Source organism: Jaculus jaculus, chromosome 2, assembly GCF_020740685.1.
Source record: "Jaculus jaculus isolate mJacJac1 chromosome 2, mJacJac1.mat.Y.cur, whole genome shotgun sequence".
Taxonomy (NCBI): domain Eukaryota; kingdom Metazoa; phylum Chordata; class Mammalia; order Rodentia; family Dipodidae; genus Jaculus; species Jaculus jaculus.
This window is the reverse complement of record NC_059103.1, coordinates 35,886,493-35,907,838: the sequence shown is the minus strand read 5'-3', so window position 1 is coordinate 35,907,838 and position 21,346 is coordinate 35,886,493. Positions and strand designations below refer to the sequence as shown.

The window sequence follows — 21,346 nt, the reverse complement described above, 5'->3', positions numbered from 1 at the left end:
TATGCATGGATTTATATCATTATTCAACTTGGAAGGATACATGTTTCTCTCACATTTTTCAATGCTCTTCCTACTTTTAGGAATGTCTATAAGCAGTAAATATGTCACATTTCATGTCGTGCTTGGCCAGCACTGATAGACAACACTCCCTAAACCTGATCCCTGTATGCTTGCCTTTTCAGAGCCACCCATTGGGCAGATGCACCCCCCACACGGCAGTGCCACTCCGCAGAAGAACAGCAACCTGCTGGTGATCATCGTGGTCGCTGTCGGGGCCATCACCGTGCTGGCGGTGGTGATCGCAGCAGTGATTTGCACACGGCGCTCCTCAGCACAGCAGAGAAAGTGAGTCACATCTGACTCCTGAGTGGAAAAGCTTACCTTGTTCCCAAGTTATATTCTTGAAGTCTCTCTTCCTGAGTTCATGTTCCTTACTGCTTTCCCCACATGACCCTTATTGCTTCACCCTGGCAAACCTTGGTTTGTCCATTCAAGATATAGTCACATGATAGTGAGACTTGCCGATTTTACCGTAGATGCCCTGGAGACACTATTGCATTTCTGTTTGCTTTTATTTCAGGACCAGGCTCTTTCTTTCATGCTGGAAGAGGTGTTCTGTAAATAGTACTCAAAAAATGGACTCTGCCATGCCTCTGCTCTAGCCCAGTCTATAAGCGGGCATAGACGGTGGGAGCCACTATTCCTCTCAAAGTACTTTGCTTATCATTTCTGACAGAGGCCTGCAGGCAGGTAATCAATACTTGTTGAATGGATGACTAAATATAGAATACCAAGCTCAGTGTAATTACAAAGCAGTGGCAAAGAAAGAAGATTCAAGGGGGTTCATATTTCCTAGCTAGGCTTAATTGTCAGAATTTGAAATTGTTGAGCTTGAACATATTTTCATATTCGGCGGTTCTGGGTTGCATAACATGTTGAATCAAGGTACACAATTTTTGAATAAAAACAAGGTTTTAGTGCACTTAATTGCCATTCAGCACCTTATGACTGACATTACATTCTTATTTGTCTCTGCCTATTCCCATAGTCACCAGTCCTTGCTCTTCTTAGTCTAAAACTCTTTAGTCCTTCTCAAATGTACTACACTGGAAGGAATTTCCACCATTATTATTCCTTAGATCACTGAGATTAATAATAATTATTATAATAATAAAATAATAAAATTATAATAATAATTTGCCTCAGGGACTTAGGGACTGTGCTGTCTCTGAAAGCCTAAGGTATGAGCACAAATTAGACCTGTTTGAGCCTGGGTATTACTGGTGGTCCAGACCACTCTGTCTAAATAAGAAACCTGATGGAATGAGCTACCCTCACATGTCACCATTCTGAGATACATGATACCTGTTTTCATAGTTCTGAGCATCTAATAAGACTCTATGTAAATGAGAACTATTTTTTTTCTTGTTTTTTTAAGGTAGGGTCTCACTCTAGCTCAGGCTGACCTGGAATTCACTAGGTAGTCTCAGGGTGGCCTCCAACTCACTGCAATTCTCCTACCTCTGCCTCCTGAGTGCTAGGGATTAAAGGTATGCACCACCATGCCTGGCAATGAGAAGTATTGATTAAGTATTTTAGCCTACTGCTATAACAAAATAACCCTCAAGACTATTTGTTTAAGGTGGGCGTGGTGGTGCACGCCTTTTATCCCAGCACTCAGAAGGAAGAGGTTAGGAGGATCTCCATGAGTTTGAGACCACCCTGAGACTACACAATGAATTCCAGGTCAGCCTGAGCTAGACTGAGACCCTACCTCAAAAAACCAAAAAACAAAAAAGAATATTGGTTTATTTTGGAGCCACAGTCCTATCTAAGAACATAGCATTGGCAAAAGATCGTCTTCTAGCAAGGGCCACCTGGTGTTTCTTTGAGTGTGAGCGTTGTGACCAAGCAGAAGAAAAGCAGGTATGAGGCAGATGAGCCACATGGCAAGAGAGGCTGCAAAAGCTGACAAGTTGCTTCACTTTAAAGGAACCCAATCTCAGTGTAAGAAATCCATTCCCACAAGTAAAGAATCATTCCTCCAGTTAAAGCATTACTTCTTCTTAGTGTCCTCCCCATCTGTCAACACTCTTAGCTTGGGGACCAGACCAGCTTGAGCATGCATTTCAGTGGGGACACATCAAGTTCAAAATGTAGCAGTAAGATTTTGAACAGGCTCTTAGTTCAGAGTTCTTAGGAAGGTTGTGCAAACTTGGCATTGGGGTAATATGTGGCACCAGGTCTCCGAAGCTGACCTGAGAATGATTCACTTTCAGGGAAAAGAGCGTGGGTGAGGTGGAGCTAGCGAATGGATCTCCCAGCCCGTAGTGCTCCCTAAGTGTCGGTTGGGTGTATGATACTTGTATAATAAAAGTATTCTCGCTAGAAAAAAATACTGAAGCATTCACTAAGCTATCTAAAATTAAGTAACTACCTTTGGTGGGGTATTTTTGAGTTCTTTTTTTCTGACTCATTTACATTACAGTGACGAGGATGATGAACATAAAGTTTCTATACAAGGAACAGACAAATTTCCTCAAGATGCAATTAAAATTTGAAACCATGTTAAGAAAAGTCACAGATCATCTTGAAACTTACACAAAGGCCTCTGCTAAATGCTGAAGGGTTTTATTTTGAAAGAGTTGATACAGAAACCCTAGGTACAAATACTGTGTGTAAATATAACATTAGGGAATGAATGAAAAAAGAAATATTTCCAATAATGACTAAAGACCCAAGGAAGTTGAGTTTCTAGCTCATTTTGTTTTTTCCTTAAACTATACCCAATGTCTCAATATTTATTTGATATATTTTTACAGTTTCACATATTTCTTCAGTGACAGACCCAACAGACCTTCATCATTCCCTGTCTGAATGTTAGGAGCCCGAATGAAAACTAAAAATTGTTTTCTTGCACTTATTTCTAATTTTTATTCAGTTTTTTTTCTCAGTTTCATTAAGGACTATCCCTCATACTATCACATTGAGGCCTTTAAACACAACTGAGAAATGCAGATGAAAGAAAAAAATCAATTACAACCTGAAAGAGAAATAAGCTTCTTTACTGAGCTTTCAGAAAGTGGGAGTAGAATGTTTGAATTAATTGAGTTAATTGATTAATTGAATTGAATTAATAAGGTGAAGCAGGAAACACATTTAGAGCCTCTTTATAATCTCTTTGAGACTAATACAGAATGTGAATTTTTATTTGTGTTTTATTGGAGGATGTGAATTATTACATCTATGTAGTATTTATAAACTACCAATGTATCCTCATTTGAGTTAATATGTGTTTTGTTTTATTCTATCATGTTTTATGTATATGCACATATTTCTGTGTGCATATATACTTATATAATTTAATGATAATTTTGGCTATGTGATTAATTCATATTTTACTGGCTAAGACTTAATTTTTACTATACAAAATAGCTCACCAAATTTGAACCAAACTTCTAGTCATAATTTTATCAATGTTTTACTAAATCGATTTTGTTATGTAAAGGAAGGCCCTGACTTCATTTCATGGGTATCAGTTTCTTCAACTTAGTATTAAGATGAAGTACTTTCTATTATCCTGTGTGTGCGAGTGTGTGTGTGTGTGTGTGTATATGTGTTTGACTTGGGGGGAGCTTTCTCCACTGATCTAACCTTCATTACAGACACATGTCTCTTGCTCAACAGAAAGCTCACCAATTGGCTAGCCCAACTTGGGTCCTGAGCCCTAGTTCTCCTTTCTGCCTCAGGAGTACTGGGATTACAGGAGGTCTCCCTTGCATGCTTGTCGCTTATGTAGATGGAATGGCAAGAGCCTCATTGCCTGAACTATCTCCCCATCCCCGTTGTTACTACATTTCTAAGGCATCCTAGTAGACAATTAGTAGTCATGCCCGAATACATTGTTTAAGTATGTAAACACAACCCAATTTTTTTCTTGATAGAAATCACTTGTGGGCTGAACCCTTCCATTTGATTTGACATGTGCATGGCAAGTTTTAATGATTAGCACACATGCAAATCTTCACAAATGTGATAATTTTTAATACTGGATATTTAAACTCTCAAGTGAAATCCACTAAGTTTTACCTTGAGGGTGTTTGATTTTGAACATTTTAACCTTTAAATTGTTTTCACATTCATCTCACAAAGATTTAAAATGGTTACTTCAGTGCATAGTAATTGCATGCCATAAAATACAGGTATCCTGGAGCTATTATTTTTAATAGCTATCAGTCAAATAAAAATAACAGAGGATGAAGTTGAAAAGCAATACTCATGTTTTCCAATGTATCTTTCCCTGAATAATTTTAACTTATTTCTTCAGTCATTACTGCCTTTGCTGTGTCTTCAGCATGCCTTTGACCATGAATTAGCACATAGATTTGTATTTACCTACTTTTCATGAGCTAACTTGAGCAGAATATTCTTTACCACTTAGGGAGAAATGGATGATTTATTTTAATTTGGCAAAAGAATTTATGTCTAGCAACATGTTAGACCTGTAATGGACATAAGTATAAATGAACACTCAACTAATGTTGCTTCTTCTCCACTCATACCCTCAACAAACTCATGAAAAGTAAAAACAAAATTCTTCTGAAAATAATAGTTAAGTAGAAATTAAGGAACTTTAAATATCCAATAAAGAAGCTTTCAACAGTCAGTAATGAAAAGTTCCTTTTCACCCAATCCATGCCTATCACGTGAATATCATCAATTTATATTTCTGCAATTATCTACTGAGCTCATTATATTATCTAAAATTTTTCTGTGGGAGGGAAGGCTTCTTATGATTTGGACCCTCTAACTTTTCTGTATTACTACTTGCCACTTTCTGAAACATTCTTAGTTCAACAATGTAGAAATCCCCAGGAGTACTAACATTTTCTTTCATTTATTGTCCCTGCATACCTTAGTTATCTCTGCATAGTATCAAACAATAGTTTGAAATACTTTATCCTATTAAGAATAAAGTTTATCCTATCATTACTGCAGGAACTGAATTATGACAGAGGAAGCCACTAGACAGCTTGACAAGACAGCTAGCATTCAAGGTCCAGGTGACAGGTATGGGGGAGAAGTGATTTAAATAATCTAAGATTTTACTGACCTAAAACAGTTAGGAAAGTGCCCCAGGTAAGAGAATGAAGGGAAAGTTGAAGAGAATCAATTGCCAGAAAGCAGAAATGCAAAGAGGAAGTTAAATAAACAGTAAAACAAAATAGATACACAATCAATCAGAAAAATCAAACAAAATAGATCAAAGAGAAATATGGGCCCCTGTCATCCTTAGACAGATTCTTGTGGTATGAAGAGGAGAAAACACAAAAACTCAGAGTAAGCTCTGCCTCTTCTTTTATAAGAGTGAGGTTTCTGAGGAGATACTCCAATTATAAAGCTTTTTTTTTTTTGAACAAAGATTATACAAACCTACAGGAAAGAGTGCACTTGTATTATAAGAAGTGATTAAACCTGCGGAGCATTCTTTGTCTAGTAGAAGCGCTAACTTTAAAATAAAACAAACAAAACCAAATAAATCACTAGACAGAATTTAAGTGTTGTTAATGCACAGATGGCTGCTAGCTTCACCCCCAACACAAATTTCTACTTCAGCAATTCTAAAGAGGAGCCTTTGAATGTGCATTCCTGACAAGTTCACAGGTGGTACCTTCCCTCTGGTCCAGAGGCCACACTCCAGGAGCCACTGCACTGGAAGCATCTGCAGACACATTTTAAAGATAGTTGTACCACTGCAGAGGGCTGAAAGCTGCAGCCATCACATTAGGGAGCCAACAGATGGGTAGAAAGTAAGGGGGCAGCTGTATCTTGTAGGTTGTAAGACACGTTTCAGAGAAATTAGTTATGAGCACCTGTTAGGTTTATTGCACACCTGCCACAGGAGGGAGGAGGGGACTCCATGCAGGGCCTCTCTAAGCCAAATATTCCTTCCTTGAGAAGAGAAACTATTAGATGGGTCTTGATAAAATATATGAAAAAAGACATAGATCTGGAGAGTTTTTTTTGACACTCAGAAAGTTGAATGAGAAGCTTCTTAAAAGAGGTCTAGAACTTATTAAAATCCATGAGAAAAACCTCTCTACATTTTTACCAGAAAGTAAAATTCCCCCCTAGATGAGTTCAAGAAGAACAACCTACAAAACAAGCTTCTGACTTTGTCCAGGTTGGGACACTTTTTAAAATAATAATAATAACAATAATAACAATTAAAAAAAAATCTGGTGATGCTTTTGGCCAGGAGTCATGGAGAGTGGTTAATAAGCAAGATATGCATATAAACATAAGGAAGCTATGATTCATGATTTATTACCAGTTTTAAAACTGTTCATTTGGGCTGAAGAGATGGCTTAGCCATTAAGCACTTGCCTGTGAAGCCTAAGGGCCCCAGTTTGAGGCTCGATCCCCCAGGACCAATATTAGCCAGATGCACTAGGGGGCACATGCGTCTGGAGTTAGTTTGCAGTGGCTGGAAGCCTTGGCGCACCCATTCTCTCTCTGTCTCTCCATCTGCCTCTTTCTCTCTCTCTTTAATAAAAATCAACAAAAAATAAATAAAAAACTGTTCATTTTATTTTAATTTTATTTTTGTTGTTTGAGATAGGTTCTAACTCTGTAGCCCAGACTGGCCTCATACTTACAGCACTCCTCCTGCCTCACCTTCCCAAATACTGGAATTATAGGCCTGACACATACAGCTCATATTTTCAGAAAAGCTTTGTCTACTTTTCACCATGGGGTATTTAAATAATGAGTTACACTGAGGAGGCTGACTGTGTTGGCCAGGATAAGGGAACAAGCACTTCTCCGCATGCAATCACAGACACCTCCAGATTATTTCTCATCTTGATCTGATAGAAAGAGAGATGACAGAGTGAAGTCAACAACTTTTAATAAGAATAAGCCCTTCTCTAACAGTACCAAGGACAGATAGCATGCATGGCTATGTGTGACCACAGATCTGTTAAGGAAGGCAGATTCATTGTCAGGCAATGAATTTGGGAAATGGTAGCCAGTAAGGAAGTAGTATCTTAGACACAAAAACACCATCTAGGAGGTATTTTTATGGCTGTCCTCAGACAGGGTGGAGCTACTGGCAGAGAGTCAGTGAAGCACAGGCAATTGTGTGGAAATTTATTAGAGCAACAAGTGCACATTACTTCTCTACCTAAATATGACATAGCTATTGAGATTGGGCTTCTTGTTCTCATCAGCATGCTTGAATAGAAATAGGGTTAAAAAATGCAACAAATCACACCACCAAATATTTCTTTTAATTACCAAATATTTGTAAAGCTTCTTATTCAATAATTCGGAAGGCAAAGGTACTGCAAATAGATTTGCAGAGGTTACAGCTTTAAAAAAATAAGATTAATTTATTTGGGCTGAGGAGGTTGTTCAGTGGTTAATGCTTGGTGGCACAAGTCTGAAGATCCCGTTTAGTTTCTTAGAACCCATGTAAATAGCTATTCACGGAGGTACACACCTGTGATCATGACAGGATGAATCCTAGGGCTTGCTGGCAAGCTTCTCTAGCCAAATGGATGAGTTCTGGGTTCAGTGAGAGATCTCATCTCAAACAAGGCGGGGAGCCATTGAGCAAGATACATACTATCAATCTCTGGCCTACATGCACACATGCATGCATGCATACACATATGTGTTTATGTACCTATGAACACAGGAACCAATACACACACACACACACACACACACACACACACACACACACACACACATACACTAGCTTGTTTAAACTAATCAGAAACCATGAAGCAATTTTCATAATAAACTGGTCACAAGAAGAATAAGGAATACATGCTTTTTGGTGTGTTTTTCAAAGCTAGATTTCATGTGTTCCATGTTGTCTTCTAAGAGATATTAAAAGAAATGGATGCTACAAGAAGAGATTAAAATTCATGAAATTGAAGAGTAGGGGACAAAAATAATTCTGAAAAGAACTAATTAATAAACACAATTTATGTTTTCTTCTAATGATACTTTCTCCATTACTCTGATTTCCGTCTAGAAACAATATCCCAATAAAACTTTATTTACAAATCTGTAGACAGATGTGGCTGGCAAGCCAGTGTTCTGGGTGCCTATTATAGGGAACTGCTAGCACACGCATCAGACTGCCTTCGTTAGCATGCAGAGAGTGTTTGAAGCTCACCAGCTCCAAGATGCGATTATTCCTCAAAAAATTAATTTATGGTTGCTGGATATTTACTGAGGCAAATAAATGACATTCGCAACACATTTCTAAAGAGCAGAGCTTCCTCTTCTACTTTCCAGAGACGCATGTCATTGTGCTTGAATTCACACACATAGTGACTCCAAGACAAAGTGTTTGATTTGCCTAAGAATGTTCTCCTGTGGCCTTCTGCTTTCAAATTGCAAGTGTCCCAGTTGCACATTAAATTACCCAGCCAAGGTATAGACTTTCTTCTGAGCTCTGATCTTGCCTGTTGGCACAAAATCACCCTTTTCTTTCTTTCCTTTTTTATTTCAACTTTCCCTTTCAATACAACTCCTTCATTAATCTCCAAAACAGATGTTGCAGTCAGCTTCCTTATGCCTACCTCCGGAGATGGGCATATGGCTATGTCTAACCCACTGTCACCTTGTGCATGAATTTCCAGCCGGCAGAGCTGGAGAAAGGTGCTTCTGGCAGACAGCAGAGGCTCTGGGGATTCAGCTTCACATCTCCTAGAATGTGTTGAGGCTTCAGGCAAGAAGAGAAATACAGCCAAGAGTGCTCTGGCAATTTGGGATTTCACAGGATTCCTCCTGGGAGTTCTTTTGTTTCCTTCCCTTCTTCCAAGTTGAATTGGCTGAGGAAGGAGACAGTGTCATTGGATAGAGGCACTCACATTTGCTTCCTTACTTTGTTCCCTAGGAAACGAGCCACCCACAGTGTGGGCAAAAGGAAAGGCAGTCAAAAGGACCTTAGACCCCCTGACCTTTGGATACATCATGAAGAAATGGAGATGAAAAACATTGAGAAGCCATCAGGAACTGAACCTGCAGGAAGGGACTCCCCCATCCAAAGCTGTCAAGACCTCACACCAGTCAGCCACAGCCAGTCAGAAAGCCAACTGGGCAGCAAAAGCACTTCCCACTCAGGTAAAGGTCTCCCCCTGGACCAGGGAAGCCCACAGGGAGGTTTTTTCCAGTATTTTGTGGAGATATTCTCCTGATAATTCGCTGCCATTTTTGACATTTCTCAGTGACGAAAACAATTTAATATAAATGTGGTTCATGAACCACTGTGCATCCTCAGCATCCTGTTACCTGCCTAACATAGTCCTAACAATTCTCAAACATTCTAAAAGTTTAGAAGTACTTCAACTGAGAAATGTTCAAATGAGAAGCCTAATTGAAATGAAAATGTGGTCAAAGCGATAAACTTTAATGCTATTCATACATTCCCCACTTCCCAGTCTCAATAGATCAATAAAGGTTGATTCTAAATGTACAATCTGTTGTTTTTTCTTTAATCAGAGTGGAAGGACTTAAAGAATGAAAAAAGTAATATATTCAATAAATATAGTCCTCATCACCATGGAGATCAACTGCTATCTCCAGAGCACATTATATGATGTCTAGTGGGACACAGTCCACTTAAAAGCTGTTGGGATACATGAGCATCTGAAGCAAAGTGCCCATTTTACAGTGAATGGGAGCATAGTAACCACAGATTCCCCATTCTCCTGAGAATTCTATGAAGCAGTTATAATTTCCTACCTCTCTACAAACCAAAACCTTTAAGAAAAAAATTCAGTCATGGATTCATTCTTCTGTAACTGTGGTCTAAAATAAAGCTTTTTGTCAGTTGATTCCCTCAGATATTTGTTATAATCGCAAACATCAAACACACTATTAAAACAACTTATGTTTCAAAAATTGCAATGGAAAAACAATTTGGTCATTTTTAAAAATGTTATTAAGTAGACACTTAGTGTGGACAAATCGTGCATTGGTACGATCATTCTCACCCTCCCTGCCCTCACTCTACTGAGGCTGCTCCTCAGCGGAGCTGCTGGTAATCATCGTGGGGTGAGTTATGAGTTGTGAGGGCAGGAGTCATTCATTGTTGAGGGTGGCAATACCCGGATAATTCCTCTCATCCTGTGGCTCTTTACAATCTTGCAGTCCCCTCTTCTGCAAAATTCCCTGAGCCTTGATGGGTGTGTTTTATGTCTATTTTAGTCTTGAGCTCTCAGCAGCTTCTGTATTTCTACTTTGGTATGATTTGAGTAATCCTCAGTGTCTATCTCTATCATACTGTTAGGCTCAAGGTGATATTCTTAGGAGATACATTTTTTTTTTCTAAAATGTTCATGTTTAGAATAAAAGAGTAATTGAAAAACCAGAAACATACATGTAGACACCCACCCAGCAATATCAAATGGCTTAGTAGAAAACGGTATCAATATAGGTCCAGTTGTATCATGTATACATACATACATATACATAGGTTTTGAGGTAGGGTGTTACTGTAGCTCAAGCTAACCTGGAATTCACTGCATACTCATGTATTGTCTGAGTGATCTCAATTCATAGACATCTTCCTACTTTTGCCTCCTGAGTTCTGGGATTAAAGGTATGTGCCACCATGCCCAGAAGTTGTATCTAAAGTTTATTTTTCCTTCTTCTATTTTGAGATAGTTTTTATATAGTTGATAGTATCCTATTCTTTTGCTTCCTCTTATCAAAAATGATTATATTTGTTTTCATTTGTACTGAAAACCTATGTGTAATACCATGATCATAGTCCCAGCCCACCCCACTACCCTCCTTGTTTGGCCCCTTTCTGAACTCTCACCACCCCCTCCAGTCCATCAATCACTCTTATTATGCAGGTCTTGTGTAGGTGGTTTCAACCACTGTGAGGCCATTAATACCATGGCAGTCTGTGTCTAGATGACAGCATTGTAACCACTCATCCCCTTCCTTTGGCCTTTATTTTCTTCCCGCCACCTCTTTTGCAATGGCTCCTGAGTGTTGGTGGGTGAGATAGAGATGTCTCATTCAGTGCTGCTGAATACTCCACTGTTACTTTTCAGCACATTAATGAATTTTGAGTCACCCCAGTGGTCACCACTATCTGAAAAGAGAAGCCTCACTAACCAGATGTGAGAGGATCATTAACATATAGGCATAAACATATGTTTTTATAAGACAGTTTGGTAGGTATGATATAAATCCATTAAATCTTAAATGGAGGGAAAGAATTCATTTTCATTATTTTCTTCCTGAAGTTTACTCTGCTCCTAATTTTATATAATTATTTTTTATCATTCTCCATTTATTCACATAAACTCATTTGTAATTCTACCAGGACTGATCTAATGAAACCAATTTTCTTAATTTTATTTTATCAGAAAATGACATGATTTCAGATTTATTCTTGCAATATATTTTTACTGGATATTGTCTATCCATTTCTAAACTGACAGGGCTCTTTCAGGACTTGAAAGCCATGTCACTTACTTCTCTAAGCAGCTGGAAATTGTGACATTACTTCTGGCCTCCCTGATTCCTGATGAGAAACCCACTGTCATTCAAATTGTTTGCAAACTATTAATAGGTTGTTTTCTTCTCACTATTTAAAAATTTTTATTGTTACTGTCTTTAGTTCTCAGAAGTTCGACAGGAATGTGTCTGGCATAGAAATTGTTGACTTGATCCTGTTTGATGTTTTGTGAGTTTCTTGTTTCTATAGATACATTTCTGTCTGTTGCTAAATTTGAGGCATTTTCAGCCTTAATATTCTTAAGATCCATACTCCTTTTGTATTATGTTTTTAGATAACAAGTTGGCTACAGAAAAGAATTTCTTTTCACATTCTTTCCTAAAAGTTATGCTTTTTAAATGTACTCATTTTAAAATCTATACAATTTTCAATGCTCTCCACCTTTGAAAACATTTTAGCATTTTCATAGCTAAGGTGTACTCCCTCTGTGCATGATTTTAATTCATCATTGATCCGCATCCTCTTCTGTCTCCCTTCTTATCATCTCTTCAGATATTCACTTTTCCACAAGGTCTTTGTAACGAGAACTTGATCAATAGCTTTAGGGGGAAGTCTTTTTTTTTTTTTTTTCTTTTGTACTTAGAGAAAATTTGAAATTTCTCTATCTCACTTTCCTGAAAGTATAGAACTTTAATAGTTTGTTTTGCATTTATAACTTATATTTCTCTCTCTTTACTGCCATTCTCTATTTCCCTGGCTTTTCTCTTGCTGGCCTCCTTTCTTCCTCAAGCAGTCACCACTTCTCCTTAATTGCCCCACATTTTTCATGGTCCTCTCTTTTATTCCCTCTTCCTTTCCCATTCATGTATTGACAGGCATCCAGTCTTGTTCCAGTCCTGGTTATTGTGACTAGTATAGCAATAAACATAGATGTGAAATTATATCTGTGGTGTGTTGACTTAGTGTCATTTAGATGAAAATCCAGGTATAACATAGCTGGGTTATATATTAGTTTTATTTCTGTTTTCTTTGAAAATTCCATACTGATTTTCATACTGGGTTTCCAAGTTAACATTCCCACCCTTACTGAGAGAGTATTTCTCTTTCCCATATCATCACTATTCAGACTAGGGTGATATGGAATCTCAAAGTGGTTTTAATTTGCATTTCCCCAATGGCTTTGAATGTTGAATACTTTTCCAATTAGTTGACCAGTTGTATTTCTTCCTTTGATAATGTCTATATAATAATTACTCCATTTGCTTATTGGATAATTTTTAGTGTTTTATTTGATATCATTCTTTGTATACTGCAGATGTTAGTCTCCTTTCTAACACATAGTTGGCAAAATGTTCTCCCATGATGCTGGCTGTCTCTTTTCTCCGAACCATACAGAAACGCTTCAGTGTCATGCACTGCTCATACTCATCCCTGTGCTACTTCCGTCGTTTTCAGATTCCCACATCTTCAAGTGTTCCCTCGTTTTCCTCTAGAAGTTTAAATTTCCCAACTCTTACATTGGGTCTTTGATCCATTTGATTTAACTTTGTGCAGAATGGTAGCTATGGCTCTTTGATTCTTTTACATGTGGACATATAGGTTTACCACCTCATTTCTTGAAGAAATTATTTTTTGTTGTTATTCCAATGTGTGTTTTTCATAGCTTTAAAGAAACTTTATAGAAACACTTCATAGTAAGTGGCTATGGTTTATTTCTGGATCCTCCAGTTTATTCTACATGTCTGCTTTAGTGGACTTGCCATATGATTTTGATTGCTTTGGTGAAATAGTATGATTTGACCTTAGAAGAAGTGATGTTCATCGTTGTTCTTTTGGCCAAGGATTCTTTGCTATTTGGCATTCTTTGAGCTTTCAGATGAATTTTATGGTTTTTTTTTCTATTTCTATAATTAACATCATTGAAATTTTGATGAAGATCACATTGAGTCTGTGTATTATTCTCAGTTTTCTAGCCTGTTTACAATATGAATTATGCAATTCCATGAGCATGAGAGGTATTTCTTTCTAGCTTTTTTTTCAGTGTTTTACTACATGGTTTTAAAGTTTTCACCTTTATTTTTAAATATTTAATTTTTTTTGAGTTGGACTTTTTTAAAGTTAAAGTTATTGTGAGTTGGAGTTTCCTTGATTTATTTCTCATCAAGTTTCATATTGGTATATAGAACCATTGATTTTTGCATGTTTATTTTACACCCTGTTACCTTGCTAAAGAAGTTGAGTGGTATAAAAAAATCTGATTGCGTCTTTAGGATCTTGTAAGTACAGTGTCATGTTTTTCGCACATTAGGAAACTTCAGCTTTCAGGATGATATGTTTTTAAGAGATTGTTGTTATTATTACAATTACTAACTCATTTGTTTATTCTTAGGTCAAGATACTGAAGAAGCAGGGAGCTCTATGTCCACTCTGGAAAGGTCCCTGGCTGCACGCCGTGCTACCCGGACCAAGCTCATGATTCCCGTGGAGGCCCAGTCCAGCAACCCTGGTCAGTAAAATAAATGTTTCTGTAAAATATCAAATTATTAGATATACTTAGGTCTAGGTAAATAAGTATCATGAAGCCCTACTTAAGACAAATATTTATAACTTATAGTCTTTACTCTATGGTTGTACTGCTATACCTTCAGTGTTAGCAAATAGATGACCATTATTTAATAAATTTTTATAATAATGCATTTGTGTAAAAAAGATAAAATGTCTATTAATGTTATCAATGTGATTGTATGATCATTTTTGTAGTTTCTCTTTTTGTTGTCTTTGTAGTAACCCAAGTTTTGTGCCCGCTTTAGCCCTATTGAAGCAGTGTTATTGGGGACTTGCTTCCATGTTGAAGGTTTCTGTCTCCCACTTTCACTGAAGGCATTAGTACCTGGGGATCACTTCCTTTCAATTACCACTATGACCAATCTTGGTAATTACACTAATCATACAGATAATCTGTCTGATGCCCTGAACTGTTAGTTTCTTTGTGTTACCTGCAATGATATTGGCTCCTTTCCACCACAATTCATCAATTCTATGTCACACAAAACAAATACACAGTGTCAGTTTCTCCCATCTTTCTTTCTAACTCCTAATCATTAGTTTTCTGCTCACCTATTTTATTCCCCACCTTGCCAACAGTTGTTCAATCCATTTGGGACCTCCAATTTATTAACTGTGTCACATTCCTTCCCTCTGTATTATATCTCCTTAAAGTCCTTATTTCTCTCTAAACTCAACTTAAAATCTGTAATAATTTATTGCCTTCTGTCTAATCCTCTTTGGTCCTCCTTCCTCATCTTACTCTCCTGAAAAAAAAATAACCATTTTTAAATTAGCATCCCCACCAACTTTACCCTGTGCTCTGTGATAATAGTTAAATGTGTCTGAATAGCAGTATCTAGCTTGCCTATTGTGTGTGGGTGACCATCGCCCTAAGTTAACATTTGTCTATGTGGAGATGTCAAGCCATTGCTCTAGGTGTTCATTGTTTCATATCATAAGATGAACATCACATTTATTCTGAGTTTTTCAGTTTGCAATACATCTCTTCTTTTCCAACTCTTATCTAACAGCAATTCTTAAGAAATTGATATTTTGGTGCTCAGGAAGGCAAAAAGAGACAAGCCATGTCCTTTGTCCAAGAGAAATTCCTAAATCAAGATTTATATTACATCTTTAGAATTTTTGTGTGACTGTTTTTGTAGCTATATTAGACCCATTTTCTTCTCTATAAGTTTGGAATAGGGGGTCTGGAAACTAAGAATGAAGATTGAAGTCTGTAGTCTTTATGATCATCTTCAAAATAAAACACTAATCATTTTTACATATGACAATCTGTTAGAAATAATGATCTTAAATTCCATAATTTTTGTCATCTTTTTTCACTTTCTCTGTATTTGAGGGAAAAAAATACAAGATCAAATAAAACTCTAATGGAAAAGGATGGTTCAGAGATGTGGCATGATGAGTCTAGTGAAAAGATCAAAACTGAGGCAAAGTAAGTCCCACAATCATGTTATGTTGCCTCAGGACAACTTACTTATTTTGTCCAGTTTTGAACATGAGAGTGCCCTTTCCATTGTAGGAGCCAGCCTCTGAAAATTCTTTAGTTAGCTCAATAAACTACCTAGGTTAGGCATTTAATCCACACTGATTGCAGGCTCTATGGCTACCCATAATAAACTGAAAGTACTTTTTTTGGAGTAATGAGTGAAAGCAAGCTATCATTCTAATAGCATAAACAATGGCATTCAAACTTTTTATTATTCACACCTGTGTGAGGTCAGAGACCAGCTTCCAGTGTTTGTCCTCTCCTATTCTGTGAATAGAGTCTCTCTTGTTGTGACATTGCATATGTGCCAGTGTAGTGTGAGGTCAGAGACCAGCTTCCAGTGTTTGTCCTCTCCTATTCTGTGAATAGCGTCTCTCTTGTTGTGACATTGCATATGTGCCAATGTAGTTGGCCCGCAAGCTTCCAGAGTCTCCTGGATCCAACTCCCATTGGTGTGAGCATGCCGGGATCACAGATACATGTGCTGCACTGAGTCTGATTTTATGTGGGTACCGAGAATTGCACCACAGGCCAACAGGCTTGTAGCCAAGAAACAGAGCTGAATACTAATTTAAATTTGCACTGGAAATGATGTAGTGACCTAATAGAGTCCAAATACTAGTTTATTCATAACATTATTAATGTCATATTTTCTGCTCTGAGTCTTGGATGGCATGCTTCTTCCCTCCTTTTACTATGATTACTTCAAGAAACAGTGACTTAGGGCTGGTTTAGTGGTTAAAGTGCTTGCCTGCAAAGCAAAAGGACTCAGGTTCTATCCCCCAGGACCTATGTAGGCCAGATGCACAAGGTGGTGCATGCATCTGGAGTTCATTTGCAGTGGCTGAAAGCCCTGGCCTGCCTATTCTCCACCCCACCCCTCTCCACCTCTTTCTCATGTAAATAAAATAAATAAAGAAAATAACTTAAAGAAAAAGTACTTTACATGAACCTCTGCAGTATGACTTTGATATGTGCATTGCACAGTGCTTTGTGTAAGGAAAGGACTTGGCATAAGAAAAGGCTTAAATACATAGTGAATGCATGCAAACTAAAATTATACTCTATTTAGGACAGTTTTATAAGTAATAACTTATAGATTAAAAATAATGAGTGATTCTGTTGGATTGCTAAAATCTGCCATTTAGCAGGATTGACTAGACACATTCATGATATGGTCTTGAGACTGGGATGTACTATTCTGGAATATTCGCCCAGCCACTGCAAAGACCTGGGTTCTATCCATAGCACTGTGAAACAAACTCATTCACTCACCGAGACTTTTAAACAAACAAACAAAAAAAGGTAACCCTAGGAGGTACACAATAATGGTATTAAAGAGAATTGTGCAAATGAAGAAAGCATATTTCTCAAAGATACAGAAACTATTAAGAAGAGAATCTGGCAAAGAGTTGCTAAAGATAAAGGGCATAGGAATGATGGAAAATAAAAATAATACAAGTAACAATTAGAAAGGCTTTTCAGACCAATCTAAATGTACAGATCCCTTTCAATGTTTATGTCACTTAGGTCTACTAAAACCCCTAATGTCTTAGACATTTCAACAACACAATGAACGTGTTTCTTCCTGGACCTTTCCCATCCAATTTAAGGATTTTTATGACAGGAAATGTACTCCCAGTGTTTTGGGAAAGTCTTTTGGAATATTTGGAAGAAAATAGTATTATATAATGATTGAACTCATTTCAAAGGAATATAATGGACCCAAGTCATGGTTCACTGTCAAAATGTACACTCAAATATTCTCAACTTATTTCATATTGCATAATTCATAACCATGATAATTTGAGAATACTCAGTTAGAATACCTAAAAGTTTCTTGCCAGGGCCTCTAGCCATTGTAAATGAACTCCAGACATATATGCCACCTTGTGCATTTAGCTTACATGGGTATTGGGGAATCAAACCTGGATCTATTTTTATAAATATTTTCATTTATTTATGTGAGGTAGAGAAAGACACTTGGAGAGAGAGAAACAAAGAGAGGGAGATATAGAGAGAATGGTCTCTAGCCACTGCAAATGAACTCCAGATGCACCATTTTATGCATCTGGCTTATGTGGGTCCTGGGGAATCAAACTGAGGTCCTTTGGCTTTGCAAGCAAGTGCTGCAACTGCTAAGCCATCTCTCTAGCCCCAAGCCTGGGTCTTTAGGCTTTGCTGGCAAGTACCTTAACTGCTAAGCCATCTCTAAATCCAATGTTGTTCTTACAAAGATTTCAGGGGCCAGGTGTGGTGGCACATGCCTTTAATCCCAGCACTCGGGAGGCAGAGGTAAGAAGATCACCATGAGTTTGAGGCCACCCTGAGACTACATAGATAATTCCAGGTCAGCCTGAGCTAAAGTGAGAGACCCTACCTCAAAAAAAAAAAAAAAGAGAGAGAGATTTCAGGATGGATTTTTTTTTTTAGTTCTGTCTGGGATGAACATGTTGGAAGCCTATAAATTAAGAATAATAATCAATCCTATTAGAGTTCCAGCTCCTGACCACACTCTTGTTACGCCTCCCCATGGATAACCTCTTAAATCCTCATAGCCACATGGAATGTTGGTGTGCCCTCACTCCATTTTACAAATGACAAACCTGGGGAATAGAGACCTTGATTAATATGCTCAAGTCACTATATACTTACTCACTATGACATGACAAAAACACAATAAATTTTCCCCAAATTAGCCATATAAAACAATAATTGTTCATTTTCTTAACGATTTCTGAATGTCAGGAATCTAGGAGATATTTAATTATATAGTCCTGGCTCAGAGTCTCCAGCTATCTCATTAGGTTACTGCTTAGCAGAGGGCCACCATCCTCACATCATGGGTGTCTCCGCAATTTCTCAAACATTTCCTCAAGACAGGACACATGCCTTCCAGAGAGAGTGTTATGTTAGATGAGAGAGAATATGAGAGAAAAAAAAAAGAAGGGAGAGAGAAAGAGAAAAAGCGGTCATTTTTAATCCTCTTCTTGGAAGTGACATCATCTCTTTGGCTTCATTCTCATCTTTAGATCAGCAGTCTTAAAATTTATAAGGACACCCCAGAGAATATCAGGTTCCACTCTAGTCACTGCCTATGAACCTTACTCACTAACAGTGTCAGAACTAGGTAATGAGCCCAGTAGTTTAGCTGAAGCAGTTGGCCTTCCCACCATGTTCGGGATAACTCCCAGACACGTATTTGTGGATGTTAGTCCGTGTCTGAAAAGTGGGATTCATTGAGTCGGTGGATGCTGATGGATAAAAATTCTGTGATGCTTGCTTGTCAAAAAACTGCTTGAAAATTTGAAGTGGATATAAATATTTAACAAGGATAATAAACACTAAATTTTCAAATGTTCCAGGTCATTGCAGACAAGATGCTGCAAAGAGGCAGATTACAGAATCGTTTCATGTAAACTCCACACTTTAATATGTCATTATCTTTATTGTTACATCTGTCCCCATCTCCTCAACAAATCTGTCAAATAATATGTGAGAAATATTCAGGGAAGCTTTTATGTCTTACAGTTTGCAGCATTAAAAATAACTCATTCTTGGGCTGGAGGGATGGCTTAGCAGTTAAGATGTTTGCCTACAAAGCCAAAGGACCTTGGTTTGAATCCCCAGGACCCACGTTAGTCAGATGCACAAGGGGGCACATGTGTCTGGAGTTCGTCTGCAGTGGCTGGAGGCCCTGGTATGCCTATTCTCTATCTTTCTCTCTCCCTTCCTCCCTCCCTCCCTTTCTCTCTGCCAAATAAATAAATAAATAATATATAAAAAATAACTCATCATTGTTAATATTTTGTAGGCTGCATTCTGTGCTCACATTTTAAAGACTGTTATAAAAGTTTTCATGTGGTGTCATGTTCAGGGAGCTGAGTAACTTGGTGAAGTAATTGATAATTTACTTGAGAAGTCTGTGTGCATCAATGTTTAGTATAAACTCTCTTGTCAGTAAACTGTGTCAGAAGATATTTCTTGTCATATTTGGAAAGAGAGCAGAGATTGCTAAAAATGTTTGATCTTGCTCTAAGAACTGTTTTATATGAGCATAGCAGTACAATACACATGCAAATATGCAAGGTGAACACAAACATATATGGGGTGTACATGCATGTTTCCAGATCTCAAAATTGATATCTGGGTGGAAAATACCTAAATATGTTTCAATATACAATGTTTTGCATAACTTATTTTAAGGTTTTCTAAACTTGAAACCCAAGGCTTTTTCCATTTTAGGCACGCACTCTTCCATGGCATGGAGAGCCGTTCTCAGCTCCCTTCTCGCTTTCTTATTTTGAAACAAGTTGTCAATAGGTTGTGCTGGCTAGCCCTGAACTCACTTTGTGGTTCACATAGGACTTGAACTTGTGAGCCTCCTGCATTCATCAGCCACATTACATCAGCCGTTGACAATAAGCAATCACAGACATAGAGCTCTGGGTCAAACAGTAGAATAATAATTTTGTTCTCTTTTTCTGTCTTGTTTTTTTGAGGTAAAGTCTTGCTTTAGCCCAGATGGACCTAGAATTCACTACATAGTTTCCGACTGGCCTAGAATTCACAGTGACCCTCCTACCTCTGTTTCTTGACTGCTGAGATTAAATGTGTGTGCCACCATGCCTGACAGGATGATTTATTTATTTACTTTGAATGGTGTTGTAAATAAATATCAACTTCTGGCTCCTTCAATGATAGCTTCAAAATTTCTTGTATCTGAAGCTGTGGGATACTGACTATATTATATTGTGCCATGAAATGGAAAGTGAGAATTTCTGAGATGCAGAGGAAACAATAAATTTATCCTTTTGCTAGGAAATTTGTTGTTTGCAAAACTCTGTGTTCTTAGGTCAGTAGATGAAATAAAAATGACTTCAAAGTAAAATTATGATTTCAGTGATGTCAGACTTGGGAATGTAATATAAATTTTGTCCCCTAACTTCTCCCATTTCTTTGACTCACTTGATTCTGTGGCTAGCTAATTGCTTTTTCAATTTTGAATCAAAATTATTTGTCTTCCAGCCAGAAGATTCTTGTGAACCTTTATACAGATTCATTAAACATTGCCTCATATCATTATTGCTGATATTATAATAGTATAATAATACTGATAAGGGTGTATTCATAATGTGTGGGTGGTTTCTATGTATTTTAAGGAACATGAGTATTGTCACATTTATTTATGAGTAAAAATTTTCTAGACCAGAAACATCTTAATGGATGCTCAATCTTTTTTCAATAAGGCAGTTTATTTAAAAAAAAACCAAAACCTGAATTAATGGCTTCTAATGGAAAGAATTTGAATTGTGTACAAATAGATTTTATGCTCTTTCACAGTTGTTATTTACAGATTTGCTATTTTTTATTAGCATGTGTTATTATTATATCTATAGTAACTTTATACTCAAGTATATAAAACAATATATCACATCACTTTAAAAGTCCACAATGGGTTAAAATGTCAGATTTCCAAATAATTCTTCCAGAAACTTCCGTAACTCACTATAAAAGTGCATTATCTCTAGAACTGTGCAGAGTCTCAAAGACAAAAAAAAAAGTATGATCTTGACAATCTATGTGTGATAGTTTGCATCTAGATACAGCCTATCTTTATTTATTTATTTTAATTTTTCGTGGAAGGGTCTCACTCTAGCCCAGGCTTACCTGGAATTCACTATGTAGTCTCAGGGTGGCCTCCAACTCATGGCAATCCTCCTACCTCAGCTTTCTGAGTGCTGGGATCAAAGGCGTGTGCCACCACGCCCGGCTTTTTGATTTTTCTTATT

General features: G+C 37.4%; 1 protein-coding gene across 3 annotated transcripts in view; it reads left to right on the top strand.

The window, feature by feature from the left end:
• The window catches only part of Dcc (DCC netrin 1 receptor), a 1,292,030-nt gene that overhangs the window by 1,230,440 nt on the left and 40,244 nt on the right, over positions 1 to 21,346 (top strand). For all 3 annotated transcript variants that reach the window (XM_045143229.1, XM_004667488.2, XM_045143230.1), the window contains exons 23-25: positions 183 to 345; positions 8,918 to 9,144; positions 13,887 to 14,003. In XM_045143229.1, coding sequence (XP_044999164.1) covers positions 183 to 345; positions 8,918 to 9,144; positions 13,887 to 14,003 — 507 coding nt within the window. The remainder of the gene's footprint in view (positions 1 to 182; positions 346 to 8,917; positions 9,145 to 13,886; positions 14,004 to 21,346) is intronic.